The sequence below is a fragment of the Lycorma delicatula genome, chromosome 1 (assembly GCF_047948215.1).
Source record: "Lycorma delicatula isolate Av1 chromosome 1, ASM4794821v1, whole genome shotgun sequence".
Taxonomy (NCBI): Eukaryota; Metazoa; Arthropoda; class Insecta; order Hemiptera; family Fulgoridae; genus Lycorma; species Lycorma delicatula.
In genome coordinates, this window is record NC_134455.1 from 373,129,337 (window position 1) to 373,146,051 (window position 16,715).

The window sequence follows — 16,715 nt, forward strand, 5'->3', positions numbered from 1 at the left end:
TATCACTTAAGCAGTACATGCTGTCACACTCTAATAAATATAAAATTCTTATCAAACATTTCATAAACTAGTATAAGGTATATATTTATTTAAATTGTTATTACTAGGTATACTTTAAGTGGTAAGAGTATATTTAAATAAGAAAAACAAAGTTACTGGGAATTTTCCAAGGATTACAAAATCAAAGGAAATTAGATTAAACCATTTAAGGTTACATTTAAATGCATTTATTAGTTGAGAAGAATTTAAAGTATTTTCCTTCCGTTTTTGTAATTCTGTGTAATTATGGTAAATTTGAAGTTCAGTAGTTTCAGTTGAATTTCATACTGTTGTCATAACTGTATTGTGTAAGATGATGTAAAACTTACTGTAACGCAACAGAATAATTAAGTATTGCATAACCTACTTCAACGTTTCACCATAATCTGATACCGAACTGATTAGCATGCGATGTATTACAGTTTAAAAATATCACAATTACCAGTTGAAAATTTGAGGTTTTTCTTCATATTATGGAGTAGTTTTTTAAGCCATACGTAATTTTTTTTTGGAGCGGTTCCACCTAATACAGGATCTAATCATACTTTCTGTATCAAAGTTTTACTTTTGGATTACAATTCAAACAAATCTTCATCACTAATAAATGGACAGCATTCTCCTTACACAGCCTCCATTCTGATGCTGCCGTCAACCAGAATTTTTCTATTTTGTTGGAGATCCATCAACAACAATAATAATGTTGTGTTGTTCAAATGTGATGATAGTATCGTTATATGTTAATTTTTTATAGTGTATAAAGAAATTATTATTATTTGTTAATACAATTCAACTCTGTTAATTATCAATTTAAATAATTTTAATCGTATTGAGCTGATGATAATAACCCTATCACTGCAAGAAGGTGATGATGATGGTGACATCATTGTTGTCATCATCAGATTAATCATAAGATAAAATAAAGTGTATTAAAAAAATCTTAAAAAACTGACTTCAAAGTACCACCCTAAATAGTAAAAAAAAATTAAAAATAATTCTTTTCTAAATTTCTAATTTTTTAAGTTAAACCAAAATAATGTTTTTGAACCAAATTAAGGAATAGTAAACTTATAATAGTTATTTTTAATTTGTTACTTCAAAAAGATTAAGCAAATCAACGTTTTTTTTTTGTCAGTTATATTTATTTTTAACCGTTTTTTAGTGGTTACATTTACTTTCATGCATCTTAGCTCTAGAGCTTTGCAGCAAGAAGGAAAGTATGATAAATCTCAAAAAGTGGGGTAAAAGATTTTTGCATTTCTTGACATTTCATGACCTGGGAACCCCGAAAAAAAACAAAAAAAGCCAGGGGTAATTTTCATATATATTTATGTACTTGTGTTAGCGTGTTAGTAGTTACTTGATAAACCAATTTTGATAAGATTTTGTAGATTCGTGTATATGGGACAATTTGTTGGTAAAATTTTGTGGTCAATAACAAAGTTAAAAAATATCAATTTTTTTTTAATCTCAAAACTTTTTTGGGTTTATTTAATATCACCCCCAACCGGGAGAGCCAGCATACCGAGGTATGCTGATTTCGATGAGCGGTTAGGAACTCCTTGGGAGATCAACTCGAGGTTAAATTAAAGACCGAGTCCTGGTCGCAGGGTGGGGGCCCAGGAACAACATAGTCGGGCCCGTTTTCTCCTACCTGATGGTTAGAGGGAGGCAATTGACTGACCGAGTCTTGGTCATTGGTGGGGGGGGGGGGGAGCTCCCAGGAACGACATAGTTGAGCCTGATTAACCCTTCCTGGGGATTTGAGGCAGGCGATTTAAAGATCCAACCGGTGAGCCGACTGCTATGCCGGACGTTCTGCCGGTAGGTTGAGGGGGGGCTCATCATTTGAGTTATAGGACACTCTCCTGGGCTGAGCCGTACTTGATTGTATGTTCGGCCCAGGGGAGTAGGGAATGAAAAAAAAAAGTCTGTTTACTATGCAGTAATAAGTTAACTATTATTTCTAACTTTAACTTTATTCATGCACGAACATATTTACATAAAGTTAAAACAGTTCTCTTTTACATAAAACAGTTAAACAAATTTTCTAACCAATTTTTGAGTATGTAGCGCTTTGCATTTCGTGCGAAAGTCCCAGGTTCGAATCCCGGTCTTGATGTATTGTATGAAACTAATTTAAATATAAGAGTATTTTTAACCGAGTAAGATAATTATAAAAGTCCAATGATAATGGCAAATATATTAAAAAAGTTATTATTAAATGTATACTATGATCACTCGTATATTTAATTCTTTTAATTAAATTCTGTAAAAAAATTTGAGAGAAGCGTAAGATGCGACTACCAAACGATGTGTGTGTGTGTGTGTGTGTGTGTGTGTATATACACATAATGAAGATTAAAATAAACGGTCTAATTGACCGTTTATTTAAATGGTCAATTCAACTGTTCCCTGTTCTCTTTAATTATCTGTTAAAAAATTGAGTTTGTTCCACTATTTAAAAAAAACTAATATCTTGTTTCTAAGTACTGATAAATTTCTAAAGAGAAAAGTTATTTCAAAATCACGATAATGTAGAATCCTTTATTCCAAATATACAGATTTGGAGCAACAAAAATAATTGAAAATATCCGTACTTAAATTTTAAGTTACAACTTGCAAATATTATATTAATATAAATAAATAACTGCATAAGAATAAAAATAATTATGCTGACATATTGTGACATGTTAATTACGTTACGTGATAAGAAAAATTGTAAAAATCCGTACTTGTAAGCAACAGTTCGCAATCATTATTTTAATAAAAATAATGGCATAATATTAAAAATAATTAGGTTATAATATTGTGACATGTTAATTACTCACTATACGTGATAAAAATATTTATTAGAAAGATAAATAACCAAGTTACATCTACTTCGTATTCATTTTACAGTTAAGTCAATCTTTTAAGCGATATCAATTTAGTGAGACTTTAATACCGTTCATGTACACATAAGGTAAGGTAATATTTTTAAATGCATATTAATAATTTTTTTTTTTCTACGACTGTATTATAACGTTTGAATTACACGGCTGGAACCTGTATCATAATAACGGTCATTATGAAACAGATTTTCGTTATGATTCAGGTGTTCAACCACTCGTTCCAGCGTTCAAGTCCTAATAAAGTCAGTTATTTTTACACGGATTTAAATACTATATCGTGGATACCGGTGTTCTTTGGTGGTTGGGTTTCAATTAACCACACATCTCAGGAATGGTCGAACTGAGACTGTACAAGACTACACGTCATTTACACTCATACATATTATCCTCATTCATCCTCTAAAGTATTATCTGAAAGGTAATTACCGGAGGATAAACAGGAAACAAAATGAAAGGTGTTCAACCACTCAAAAACCTACTTTTTTCAACTTTCTTTTTCTATTTAGCTTCGCGAACCACCATAAGGTATTACTTCAGAAGATGAATGAGGATGATATAATTACTTATCAATCAGAAACAGGTATCGTTTAATGTATCAACTCTTTTTTTACTTGATTTTAATCCGATCTAGTAGTTAAGACTGCAACTGGCCTCCGTAGCCCGGAATGGTAGCGTCTCGGCCTTTCGTCCGGAGGTCCCAGATTTGAAAATAAAGTAGTTAGCAAGCAGAGGTTAATTTGAAACTACATAAGTAACTATGTTTTCTATATTACACTATTCATTCTTTTTTTAATTATGTTGGATTCTGAGGAAGAAATCTCTTTAACATCGATCGATATTAAAGAAAAGGCAGATCTTATGCCTAGTAACCTATTGCCAGAAAAATGTATTGTTTAATGTATTTTTTTATAAAATTAAAAATATATTCCGTAAACAATAAATCCTATCATTGATTTAAATCAATAACCCGTTGAACAAATGAATAACAATTACAATTAATTAAAATATCACAAGAAAAATATGTACGCTTAAAAGTTATTTATAAATCTTAAGTTAATAACAAATTGACGTAATTAATGCAACTAAAGATTAATTAAAATGTATTAATAATGCAGTTAATTCGAAGTAGTTACGGTTAACAATTTTGATTATTAATCCCATTTTTTTCACATTTAATTAAACTCGGTGTTACATTACTAATTAGTTTCAACTCTGTATATCGTGATAAGAAAACTGACAGTTAGATCTGTTGGTCTTATGTTCAATTACCTGTAAGTAAAGGACGTTCTTTTCATCAAAACTTTTATCAGTTCTCATCTTTTTGTTAAAATATGTGCTTATTGCAGCTACAAAAATATATTCGCATTTCTCACAACGTGGATTCAATATCAATATAATAGACAAATATTAATAATAGTTCAACATTAATGTAAAAACCCAGCATAGATGTAAAAATATTTATGACATATAAAAATGCAAAATAAAACTACAATGAAATACAATATTAAAATCTTAACGTAAAACAACAAAATTGAAATGAGTAACAAATTGAATAAACAAATGTTTTAATACATTTAATTCACAGATTTAAGAAATCGTAAGACATTCCACAACATCGCATTATTCCTTAAGATATTTCGTAAGTTCAGCCCCTAGTTTAAATTTCCGATGCTACAAAATATCAGTGTCCACAAGTCCCTCCTTTTGATGGTTATTCCTTCATGAAGAGCTCTACGATGACACAGTGTTAACAGGACGAAGTTTATTACTGATGATATCATTCCATTCACTCTGCTACTCATCACGAACCACCCTCTTATGGACTAATAATAACTGAACTAATTATATAACGCATTATTGATAGCGCAAGCATACAGCTTCGCGACGAAAAAACTCACAATGCTGCAAAGGCTAAACATGTATCATGTATGCTCTATTATCAACCACAAAGTACAACCAACAGAATTATCGTGATTAGAGCCGTCTGTCTAAAGTATAGCATTAGGATTCACGCTATTTACAATATTATAAAATTTTTCTCGTAAAGTAACTGGGTTCGTGTACTTTTTTTGATATCAGCATAGACTAAAGCAATAATTTACAAAATAACACCTCCAAGGGGGGGGGGGGGGATAACGTTGAGTAATCGTAACAACTGGAGGTAATTGTGTATTTAGTGATAAGAAAATTTGAAGAGCTCTGATGCCTGATATCGATTAACACGAAATGTGTGAGAAAAGTAATGAGATTGGTAACACTGCGAGCGATCTGACAACGCTGGGTCTACCGGTCTGTGCTAGACCGGTTTGTTCATCCCTTCCATATGCTCAGTACGAGTTTCAACTCCGTTCAGCCAACACATTATTTTTGACAGCGCCATCAGTGAAGTTGTGTTTTTGTTGTGTGTTAAGAAAATGGAGCATCGGAATTTAGAGCAACGTTTTGCAATCAAGTTTTGTGTTAAACTTGGGGAATCCGCGAGGGTGACCTTTAATAAGTTGAAACAGGCCTATGGGGCACAGGATCAAAAGCACAAGTTTTCCGCTGGCACAAATCGTTTTTGGAAGGCCGATAACACGTCGAAGATCAACTTCGCTCAGGAAGACCATCAACTTCAAAATTTGATGAAAACTTTGAGCGTGTGAGGGTTCTTGTGAGATCAGACCGTCGTTTAACAATAAGGATGATGACTGAACAGTTAAACTTAAACACTTTCACCGTACATCAAATTTTAACAAACGATTTGGACATGAGAAAGATTTGTGCGAAATTGGTGCCGAAAAACCTCATAACGGAACAGAAGGACAATCGAAGAAACGTGTGCGTTAATCTTCTTGAGAGGATTATTGACAATGACCAAGAATTCTTCAATCGTGTGATCACAGGTGATGAATCCTGGATATATGAGTACGATCCTGAAACAAAGCGAAGAGTGGCACACTCCTTCATTTCCTCGACCGAAAAAATGTCGAATAAGCAAATCAAAGATTAAAACCATGCTGATTTGCTTTTTTAACAATATCGTGCATAAAGAATTTGTTCGTCCAGAACAAACTGTCAACCAAGTGTTTTACAAAGGTGTCCTTGAAAGGCTCAGGAAAAGAGTGATTCGCGTGAGACCAGACATTGCAGACAAGTGGATGCTTCATCATGGCAATGCCCCGTGTCCCACGGCCATTTCCATCAGGGAAGTTTTGACCTCAAAACGCATTCCTACGGTTCCTCAACCCCCCCCCCTGTTCACCTGATTTGAGTCCTTGTGACTTTTTCCTTTTCCCGAAACTGAAACATATCCTGCTACCAGGAGTGGGAACAACGGCTCCACCGGTGTATAGCTGCCCACGGGAACTACTTTGAAGGGGATAATATTGTTGTTTGAAAAAATAAAAACTTTGCTAAGTAAAAAGTCAGTCTTAATACTTTTCTCACACACCTCGTATGCTGGTTGGAGAACAACGCGTCAAAGATCGGAACTCCTCATCGGAATCTGTGTGGCTAATACAATTTCCTTAAAAAAAAACAGCCACACCTTCACGTCCTCTGCGCTCAGTTTGATGTTCGCATCTTTCGCAGACGTAACCCCGAAAAGACACTTCATCCTGTGGACGAAAGTGAAACTAGCAAATACAGTATTAAAAGAATTTCTTCCTTTAGTACGATTTCAATATCCCTACGGCTTAAACGGAGACCAAAAATATTTCACCAAAAAATATTTTTTGAAATACAGTGTAACCCAGCTGTAATGCGGTTATCGGGGGACTTACGTGACACCCGCGTTATAGGCTAACCGCGTTATTTCGAAAAGTAAATTTTAAATCAAAAAGGGATCAATTAAAAAATAGGCAAAAAATCAAGCAATAATGGTTTAATAGAAAAAGCCAATGCAGTATAATGTGTTCTTACATAGAAACAAGTTAAGTGCAGAAGATACGATATTTTTTATTTGAATGTAAATTATTTTTTAGCATAAGAAGTTATTGTTTTTTCCGCGGTTGTATGTTTCTTCTTTATAATATATGACTTTACACTTTGTAAACGTAATAAATGTCGATAATCACTGTCACTTTGTTGCTTCACCCATGTTATTAAACTATTTATATTTTTCAGAACATCTTTTATCAAGGGTGTAAAGCTCTCCGTAACAGCGACCTCTGCAACACCCCTTCTTCATCTGCACAATTACCGTTACGTTGTAGAATGGAGTTTACAATTTCTTCGTCGGTTATTTAATGGGCAACGGGTGTTTTATTGTCTTCTTGAACCCGCTCATTGAGATTACTTACAGACAATCCTTTCCCGGTTGAATTTGACAATTCCAGTGCGCGTTCGTTAGTAACAATACGAACATTTCCTGTTTCAGGGTCTTCTGTATTACTCTGTGACAGTACCGACCAACAATTTTTTAATTGTAATAAAATTTACGTTACTCCATGCTGTTCTAGCGCTGTACATAACACTTTTTAATGGCACAGTTTTAAGAAATTCTCTTACTTGTAATTATGAGTTAACGATAGCGGTCAATATTTCTTGTCGGTAATAAGCTTTAAATGCCCGAATAACTCGTCGATCTAATGGTTGAATCAAAGATGTTGTGTTCTTTGGTAAAAACATTGCCATTATTTTCCCATCTTTAGATTTCAGCAAGTCAGTTGGCGGATGAGTAGGGCAATTTTTAAGAAGTAATAAAGCTTTCTCTTCCAATTTTCGAACCCGTAAATAATTTTTAACACAAAGCACAAATTTGTCGTTAAACCACGTTAAAAAATATTACAAGTCATCCAAGCATTTTTAATATTTTTAAAAATAACCGGTAATGAATTCATATTAACTTGTTTGAAGTAACTTGGACTGGCATATTTACCGATGAGTAACGGTTTCAATTTATGATTTCCTGACTTATTGGCACACAAAAGAAAAGTTACCCTTTCTTTGTTCATTTTCATACTAGACTTATTTGATGCCCGCTTCAGATCTAATGTTTTTGTTGGCAATAGTTTATAATACAAAACAGTTTCATCACAATTATACAACTGTTCATCATTGAAGTTATTCTCTTCTATAACTGATTGTAATATTGTTTGTGAAAAATGTTCGACTGCCGTCGCATCTGCTGAACGAGATTCTCCATCGATATTTACTTGACCTACGCCATGACGGATTTTCCATCGCGATAACCAACCGCTAGAAGCATTAAATTCTTCTCCATTGTTAATGTGTTCATGAAAATTTAGTGCTAGAGCTTGAAGTATTGGCGCTGATAGCGGCATTCCTTCATTTCGTTTCTGCAAAAACCAAAGGTAAATACAATCATCTACAACATTAACATCACCGAGTCTAACCTTTTTGCGATCAATTCCGACTGTTTCATCTACCGAATCAATAAAAGAATGCAATTTATCTTCTTTCATCCAACCAAGTACACACCGAATTCCCGGGATAAACTGACTTTCGAACGACCTGCCTTAACCTTTTCAATAATTTCTAATTTTTCCTTTACAGAATACGTTTTTCGTTTAGACATGTTAGGCAAATACGAACGAAAACAAACACTAGAAAATCTAATAAATTAACTGACGTAATAAAACTTAACGATACTGGTAAACACAGTAAAAGCAGCTCGGAATAAATCATACTACGTAACAACATTCAGATACCATATGCTGTACCTTGTACAGGAAGCACATTGATGGTCTTATCGTTGTTACAGGAAATGAGTCATGTGCAGAATATCATAAGAATTTCTCTTATTACTGTATTAGAATCGTAGTTTAGTTTTATTAAATCATGTTTCTGGGAATTCTAAAACTTTAAAATTGGTTGTGACTAATTGATAGATTATATTAGAAGCGTATTGTTGACAATTTCAAAGGATGTACGGTAGGGTTTACACCGATATCGACTACAGTGGTAGGGTGACTAGCATTTCTTCATCCTTTTTTATTTTTTCAGATATTCATATATTTTTTGGGGGACAGTAACAATCCGTTTTATATCCGTATCCGCGGTATATCGAGCCGCGTTATAGTGGAGCTGTACTATATATAAAATTCTGCGTGCGGGTTACTTATCAAATGCTATCCAGTTTTCTTTTTTGGTTTTGTAACCTATAGAAAGTGCTTTGCTTCTTCGGGTACTTCATTCGCCACCATTTCCTCGTAGATACTTCAAGATGTTGGAGGGGACTTGGAAACCTGGGAGGATGGAGATTTCGTGCCAGATGTTTTAATGGATCTTTTCACTGGGATCTTGGTATTTTGCTGTGTAATCGGTGGAACAGGAACCTTATGTGTTGGTGTACCGACTGAAATGGTTTTAGATAAACCACTAACGGTCTTTCTAGCAGAAGTTACCTTCTTACCAGTACTCAGTGTTGCAATAACACCCTTTACTTGGTATGATAAGCTTCTACCATTTTGATTAGTTCTTTGCACGATGCACATTGGTACTCTTTTTGTGTATTATTAGAGAAGGCCTTGATGAAACTAAAACCAAATTCCTCATGCTGAGAGATTCTGTATTCCCAATAAGCCACAGGGAAGAACATTTTCTGCTCAGTAGAAATCTTCAATATAATCTTTTCTTCCTTATAAAGGGGACATTCCCGAGACCTTGCCGAGATTGGGTCTTTAGAGTTTAAATATTTTTAGACTTCAGCGTATTTCAGCGTACTATCATCATGTCCCACATGGCTGCAATGCCCACAAGCTTGTTCCTTTACTTTTGTGCAACCAATTTTGGTGTGACCAAAACCATGAATATACTGTAAGCAGCCTCTGGCATTTGGTATATATTTTCACATACGAACAGAGAGGTAGCCAATTCTTATTTTCTCAGGAACAGTTGGAGCAGAAAAGGTTAGAATAAGTGAGCCTGTTGGCACACCAATACTACTCTACTTCCACATAATCCTCTGTAAAGACATGACTGACTGCGGTGACAACTCTTCTGTAATTTCTGGTAATTTAACGTCAGAAACTACCAAATTTGTTCCTAAATGTAGATCTCAAGAATTTCAAAATGACTTCATTTTACTTTTGAAGTAGAAGTCAGAATAAATTATTTCTTTAGCAGTAACTCAAAAACAAAGCGTTTCCAGATATATATTTTCTGTTTATATTATTGTGAGAAATCATTCTCTAAAGAATTTCCGTACAATCTCTTTACTCGCTCAATATATGTACATACATAATAATTGATTATAAAATTTAATTTTTTTCAATTACTGCTAGTTTATTATTTTCCTTTACATTTAGTTCTTCGCAAAGATCACTACTTTGTGAGAACCTAGATGTGCAAATTTTAAGTTGCTTAAAAAATGGAAAGTATAGTGATGAATAATTACTATCTCCAGCCACTGATATAAAATGCATTTTACGTCTCGGATACATGTTTTATCTGATATATTTTAAAACTGACAGACCCGGCAATGCTTCGCTATTGCTAGATTTGAGTACATATAAGATTAAATGAACACGATTAAAGTTTGATAAAACATTAAGAAAATGAACATTACAAAACTTCAAAATTTAACCTTTTCCTTTTACCCTTCCTCCCTTTCCTTTTTCACATTTTCCTTTTCCCCAGTTTCATTTTTACCACATTCACTTTCCCTATTTCCCCTTTTCTCGTTCTCCCATTTCCCTTTTTAATCCTTTTTCCCCTGTCATTCTCCCACTTCTTTTTCTCTTATTTCCCTTTTCCCCTTTATTTTTTATTTTTCTCCTTTCCCCTTTCCTTTTCCCATTTTCCCCTTTCTCCATTTTTCCCCGCGCGTAAATCGGTACAGTAGTTTTTTAGTCTACAGCGGGCACACATTTCGGAAACATTGAAATAGAATCATAAAATATTTAGTATAGCGTGTGTTACTTTTACGTCCAACAGATAGCGCTGTTTTTCAAAAAAATTATGTTTTTATCTGTCAAAGGTGTAAAATCTTATGGAATGGAATGCAAAGTTGGCAGGAGTCTATTACTCCCTACTTTATCGCAGAACCTGGACAGAGTCCCTTGCTGCTGGATCATTCTAATCGGGCTTGTTTTTAAAAGGGTTATTTTTTAATCTCGGATCTAATTTTTCAAGTTTTGTCTATTATTATTTTAGTGAATTTAAGACGGATTTAATTGCATTCCAATCCGTTGTTAAACCAGCGTTATCGAACCCATTTCATGGGCCGACCGCGGAAGGCTAGGCTTATAAAGCCTGTCCTCCCGACGTAATTCCCCTTCAGACCGTCCACTGAAGTCCTTTCGGTGCTAACTCTTTAATAGGCTAGCAGGAATACGCCACAACGGGGCACTAGCTATAAGGAGAGAGCAATGCGTCCCCTTTTCCGGAGGAGTCGCAATTGCTGGGATATTTTGTCTTACTGTAAGTTTTTTTTTTAAAATTTAGACCGCGTTTTTGTTTTATGCGCGACTTACCGTGTTTGACGTCTTCAAACTATATAACTCGCGAAAACTTTTCACTCGCGACCCCGGAAACGCGTCTGACGCACTATTCCGTTTATGGCTCATGCGATATGGAGGCCCCTAAGCCTGGTTTGTCGATTTTCGGCTACCGCACCGCACCATCACGGTGGTTCGTCCAGTACGGCGTGAGGCCGCTTCCTTACAACTGTCGGAGTTGGGTCCTCTCGGCAGATGTCCCGAAGATGACTGTGTTCGGACACAGCCGCTCTCCCGAACAGTCTGCGCGCCTGCGCCACCCCCACCTCGGACACGGATTGAAATCTCGCATCAGATCGGAGAGTGGCGTTCCTGACGAACCACGGAGCTCCAAAGATCGTCCGCAACGCGATGTTTTGGACGGCCTCGATCTTCTTTTGAAGCGAGGAGCTCAACACTGCCCCCCATGCCGGGTAAGCATATGTTAGAATCGGCAGTACGTACAGCCGAAAAATGAGGAGCTTAGTTGCCAGTGGGTACGGGCTGGCACTGTTCAGCACTGGGTATAGCGAGGCTCTGGCGGCCTTAGCCCTCCGGGTCGCATAATTTACATGTTCGCCGAAGGTAAGCCGCCTGTCCAACACCACCCCCAGGTACTTAACTGTTTTCTCAAAAGGGATTTTCTCCCCTGAGATTTCCAGCTCTCTGGTCGGTTTACGTGTCTTGCATGTGAACATCACGGCCACCGATTTTTCACCGTTGACCCTGATTCTCCACATGTCGAGCCACGGTTCCACTAAGTCCAGCTGCCTTTGGAGCCTCCGGACCGCGTAATCCACATTTGCGGATTCGTAGAAATATGCCGTGTCGTCTGCGTAAAGGGCCGTTTTGACCCCTTCCGACAGCGGCATATCGTTCACGTACAAAGTGTACAAGAACGGGGAAAGTACTGCTCCTTGGGGAACCCCAGCGGCTATTTCTCTGGTAGAGGAAATCGTTTCCCCTACGCGCACGACAAAATGTCGGTCTAGCAGATATGACCGCATCAGTCTGACATAGCGGTACGAGATCGCCGATCGCGCTAGCTTATAAAGCAGCCCGCTATGCCAAACTTTGTCAAAGGCCTTGGCCACATCCAGAAAAACGGCTGCAGTCACCCGTTTCCTGTTCAGGCCTCCGACAAGGTCGTCTATTATTTTTACCAGTTGGAGGGTGGTTGAGTGACCCTCCCTGAACCCAAATTGCTCGGGCCGCACTTCTCCCTCCATGTATCGCCTCAGTTTTTCGAGAAAAATCCTCTCGAACAACTTAGACAATACCGGTAACAGGGAGATTGGCCTATAATTCCGTGGGAAAAGTAAACTTTTCCCCGGTTTGGGTAAACATACGACTTTGGCCGTTTTCCAACAATTCGGGAAATATCCAACGTACAAAATGGACGTGAATATCACCGAAATTGCTGTAATCACGGAGGCCGGTATGTTCCGGAATGCACGGGCGCTGATCCCGTCGACACCCGGGGCCTTGTCGGGGCTTGTGGCCTTAATGGCTGCGGAAACTTCCGCTTCAGTGACTTGGTCAATCTCTAGAGGGGCGTCCTCCACCTGTGAGAAATAATCTACAAGAAAGGATTCCACCTCGGTTGTGTGCTCGTCGTTCGGGGAGGGAGGGGGGTTTGGAGTGAACTGCTCCTCCAAGGTATCGGCGAATACCTCGGCCCTCTCCGCCTCCGAGTATGCAAGAAAACCTCGCTGCCCCACAACCGGATGGCGAGGCTTCTTCCCTTCTCGCAGTCTCCTGTTCAACCTGAACACCGAGGAGATGTCGTCAGAGACCGAGGCGAGGTATTCGTTCCACGAATCCTCTCGATGGCTTGTCAGCAGTTGTTTTACCCTGTCCGTTTGATTATAAAAGGCCCGCTTATCAGCGGGGGACAGGGTGATTCGATATCTCCTCCTCAGTCGTCGTTTCTCCGTTATGGCTTCGGAGATATGAGGAGGGAGGTCGTTTCGAACAACTGCTCGAGTTTTGGCCGATGAGCTGCCTGCCAGGGCCTCGGTCATTGACGACGTGACGCGCCCGACAGTGTCGTCGATTTCCTCCGGGGTGTTCAGGAGCTCAGGATTTACCGGCCTGTACTCCCGCTGGAGGGTCTCGTAGAACCTTTTCCAGTTGACTGACCTTCGGGGTATAGGCGGGGGATCTCGGCCACCCCCTGCCTGACCTAGTTCCAACAGGACAGGGGAATGGTCCGAGCTGAGGTCTTCTATCGTTTCAATCATGAATGGGAGGGTACCCCCCTTCATGACTGCGATATCCAGCACGTCAGGCCTAGATCTGCCTGAGCGATGCACGAACGTGGGCACCTCAGGGCCTACGACGACCAAGCGGCGGGCTCTCGCCCTTTCGTACAGCAATCTGCCATTCGGATTTGTCAGAATGCTGTTCCATGACACGTGTTTGGCATTGAGGTCGCCCATGAGTATCACGGGCCCATCCCAATTTTCCAGCACGGCATCCAGATCTGCGCCGGTTACCGCGTCGTTCGGCTTGCTATAAGCCGAAACCAGCCGATACACCGTGCCCAGATGCTCCACATGCACACACGTTTGCTCCATCACGTTTGTATGAAGAACAACGCGCGTATGCATGTGGCGTCTGTGGACTAAAACCGCAGTTCCACCAGAGGTGCGAGATCCGGGTCGAACTGGCCTATCCGTCCTATATGTAAAATAGTTCCGAAGGGTCAGTTGCTTGTTTGGGTTCAAGCACGTCTCAGACAACAGTATCACGTCTATCAGTAGATCCTCGGCCAGACGGCATAGTTCCTCCGTCCGGCCTACTACTGAGTTGGCGTTCCACTGCAAGAGTCTGAGGGTGGGCCTAACCATACCTTGACAGTACAGCCATGAGGCACTCTATTAAGGACTGAATACAGTCCTTGAGAGATTTTGCCTGGAGCAGGCGTGGCAAAACCATCATGATATCTGGCAGGATATCCTTCACTGTCATCTGCGACAGGAAGTCCATGCCAGTGGTCTCCAACGGGGTAGCCGGTTTCGGATTGCCGCTGGGGGTGCCTTTTGGCGCGGCCGCCCTTTTGGTGGGGCGCGGGGCCACAGGGGCCGCAGTGTTTTTAACAGCCTGCTTGGCCTTCCCAGCCGGAGCAGGCTTTGCCTTTCCCGTCGAGGAAGGCTTGGCCTTCTTCGCCGGGGCCGGCTTTGCCTTTCCCGTCGAGGAAGGCTTGGCCTTCTTCGCCGGGGCCGGCTTTGTCGCCGCCTTTTGTTTTACCACCTTCTTGGTGGTTGCCGCCGGTTTTGGCTTGGCGGGTGTTGGGGAGGTTACCTCCCCTTTTTTCACGACCGCTTTGGCCACGGGTGCCGGCACCTCCGGTTTGGGGACTGTTTTTCCCCCACCGGCAACACGGGCCCAGCTGCGGCCGTCCAAAGTCGCGGGCTTTTTAAGTCCCTTGACTTTGTTTGTCTGCTCCTTATAATAGGGGCAGCCCCTGTAATTGGCCGGATGTGGCCCCTTACAGTTGACGCATGAGGCTGGTTCCTCACGCGGCTTGACGCAGGCAGAAGTGTCGTGGTTTCCACCACACTTTACGCATTGCTGGGCCCTCTGGCAGTAATTGGACGAGTGTCCAAATTTCTGGCATCTGTGGCACTGGGGTGGCCCCCCTCGTGACACAAATGCAGTCACTGCGACCTTGCAGTAAAAAATACTGTCAAGGTCATAAATGGCCCGGGCCAAAGGGGTCCTCTTAAGGGCCACTAGGCAGGTCGGGGTTTCCCGACCGTCCCTTGTGAGGAGCTTCTTAACCGAAACCACCTCATAGCCAAGGGAGGTCAGTTCCTCCCTTACTTCCTCCGGGGCAGCCCCATAGGGGATCCCCCGTATAACCACCTTCAGCTCCCTGTCCTTCGGGAGCTGAAAGGAGTGAAAGGCGATTCCCTTCGAGTGCAGAAAACTCTGCACCGCCCGGTAATCCGCCTCGCTGCCCAGCTGCAGCCTTATCGAGAGCCCGGTGCTTTTAGCCACCAGGCGCCCCCCAATCCTCGACTTTATGTCCCTCGCCAATGCTGGCCACTCTTTCGGGCAGTCCAGCATTATCGGCGGGATTTTCTCCCGCCTGACGGTAGCAGGCTGTGATGGGGCCCCATCATCAGCCTGCGAGTTGGCGGCTGCTGCAGCCTTGCTACAGCCCGCTACGGGCTCCGCCTCCATAGGAGGCGCGGAGTCCCGGCGTAAAATCTTAGGATATAAATAGTAGGTATGTAAAAACACGCGCGTATTCGAATGCAACGTTGTTTAAAAATTTCAAAGCAATCTGTGAAGAACTTTCGGAGATTTCAAATTTTGAACAAACGAACATTTACATTTTTATTTATATAGATAGTGACTGAAATGGTAAATATACTTCAGTGTTTTTAATTTTTTTAAATATGTTTTTACATATACATTTGTATCTAACATACTAATTCTTTAAGATCAATAAATTCACCTTCTTTATTTTAGAGTCTAAGTTTGCAAATTTTTCACTTATCGCACATCTGTTAATGTGATCATGTAAAACACCTTGCCGTCAAAATAAAGAATAATTATTATGCACTAAAACAAGTTATTAAGAATAGGAGAGAATCTCAGCTATTAATAATAATAAATTTTGTCTTTTAAATTAACCATAGATTACAGTAAGAATACTACCGCTAAAACCTTCTTTTTTTTTTTAAAAAAAGTGACTTGAATATGAACTTACATTGTAACAAAATATGTTTAAAATTACAATATTTATATATGACAATAGTGCCAACTATTGAATCGTTTTTTATTTTTGTTCCAGGTAGTAGAAATGTTGTTATCAATAATTATTCACATTTCATTTCTACAGTTTCAATACTTAAGCAATGCTGATTCTGCAGAATTGATGCAAATAGTAGATCCTATTGATACCACCAATTACCAAAAGTATTTATTTATGACTACAATAAGTCAGCAAAATTATACAAGAAAATTCATTGTAGATGTACTGTGGAACGGCATATCAGAAATATCAAAAAATAAATTCAGTGGAGATATGATCCATTGTCTAACAACACTGAAAAATTATTATCAAGCTGTCGTTAAAACCCATGAGTTATGGGCTTTAAAAAGTAAGTAATAGAAATCATATTAAAATAAGTAATTTAAAGTTCCAAAATCATTCAATTATAAAATTGATAAATCGTGAGAATTCCCAATTATGAAAGTTTAATTACAAACTATAAATAGATTTAATATATTTGTTTCCTATTTCTTCCATATACTTAATGTAGAACGTTAAACAAGTAATAAAAGCTACCAAAGTATTGCATGATATTCCCGGCTATTAACAATAAAAATTAAAAGAGGTATAGCT

The 16,715-nt window shown here is 39.1% G+C and overlaps 1 protein-coding gene across 2 annotated transcripts in view; it reads left to right on the forward strand.

The window, feature by feature from the left end:
* The first annotated feature begins 2,904 nt into the window (after window positions 1–2,904).
* Window positions 2,905–16,715, forward strand: part of LOC142317279 (nose resistant to fluoxetine protein 6-like) — a 54,975-nt gene continuing 41,164 nt past the window's right edge. For both annotated transcript variants that reach the window (XR_012754695.1, XM_075353692.1), the window contains exons 1-2: window positions 2,905–3,001; window positions 16,161–16,470. Coding sequence is in view for 1 of the 2 variants with exons in the window: in XM_075353692.1 (XP_075209807.1) it covers window positions 16,170–16,470 (301 nt within the window). In the remaining variant the exon portion in view is untranslated. The remainder of the gene's footprint in view (window positions 3,002–16,160; window positions 16,471–16,715) is intronic.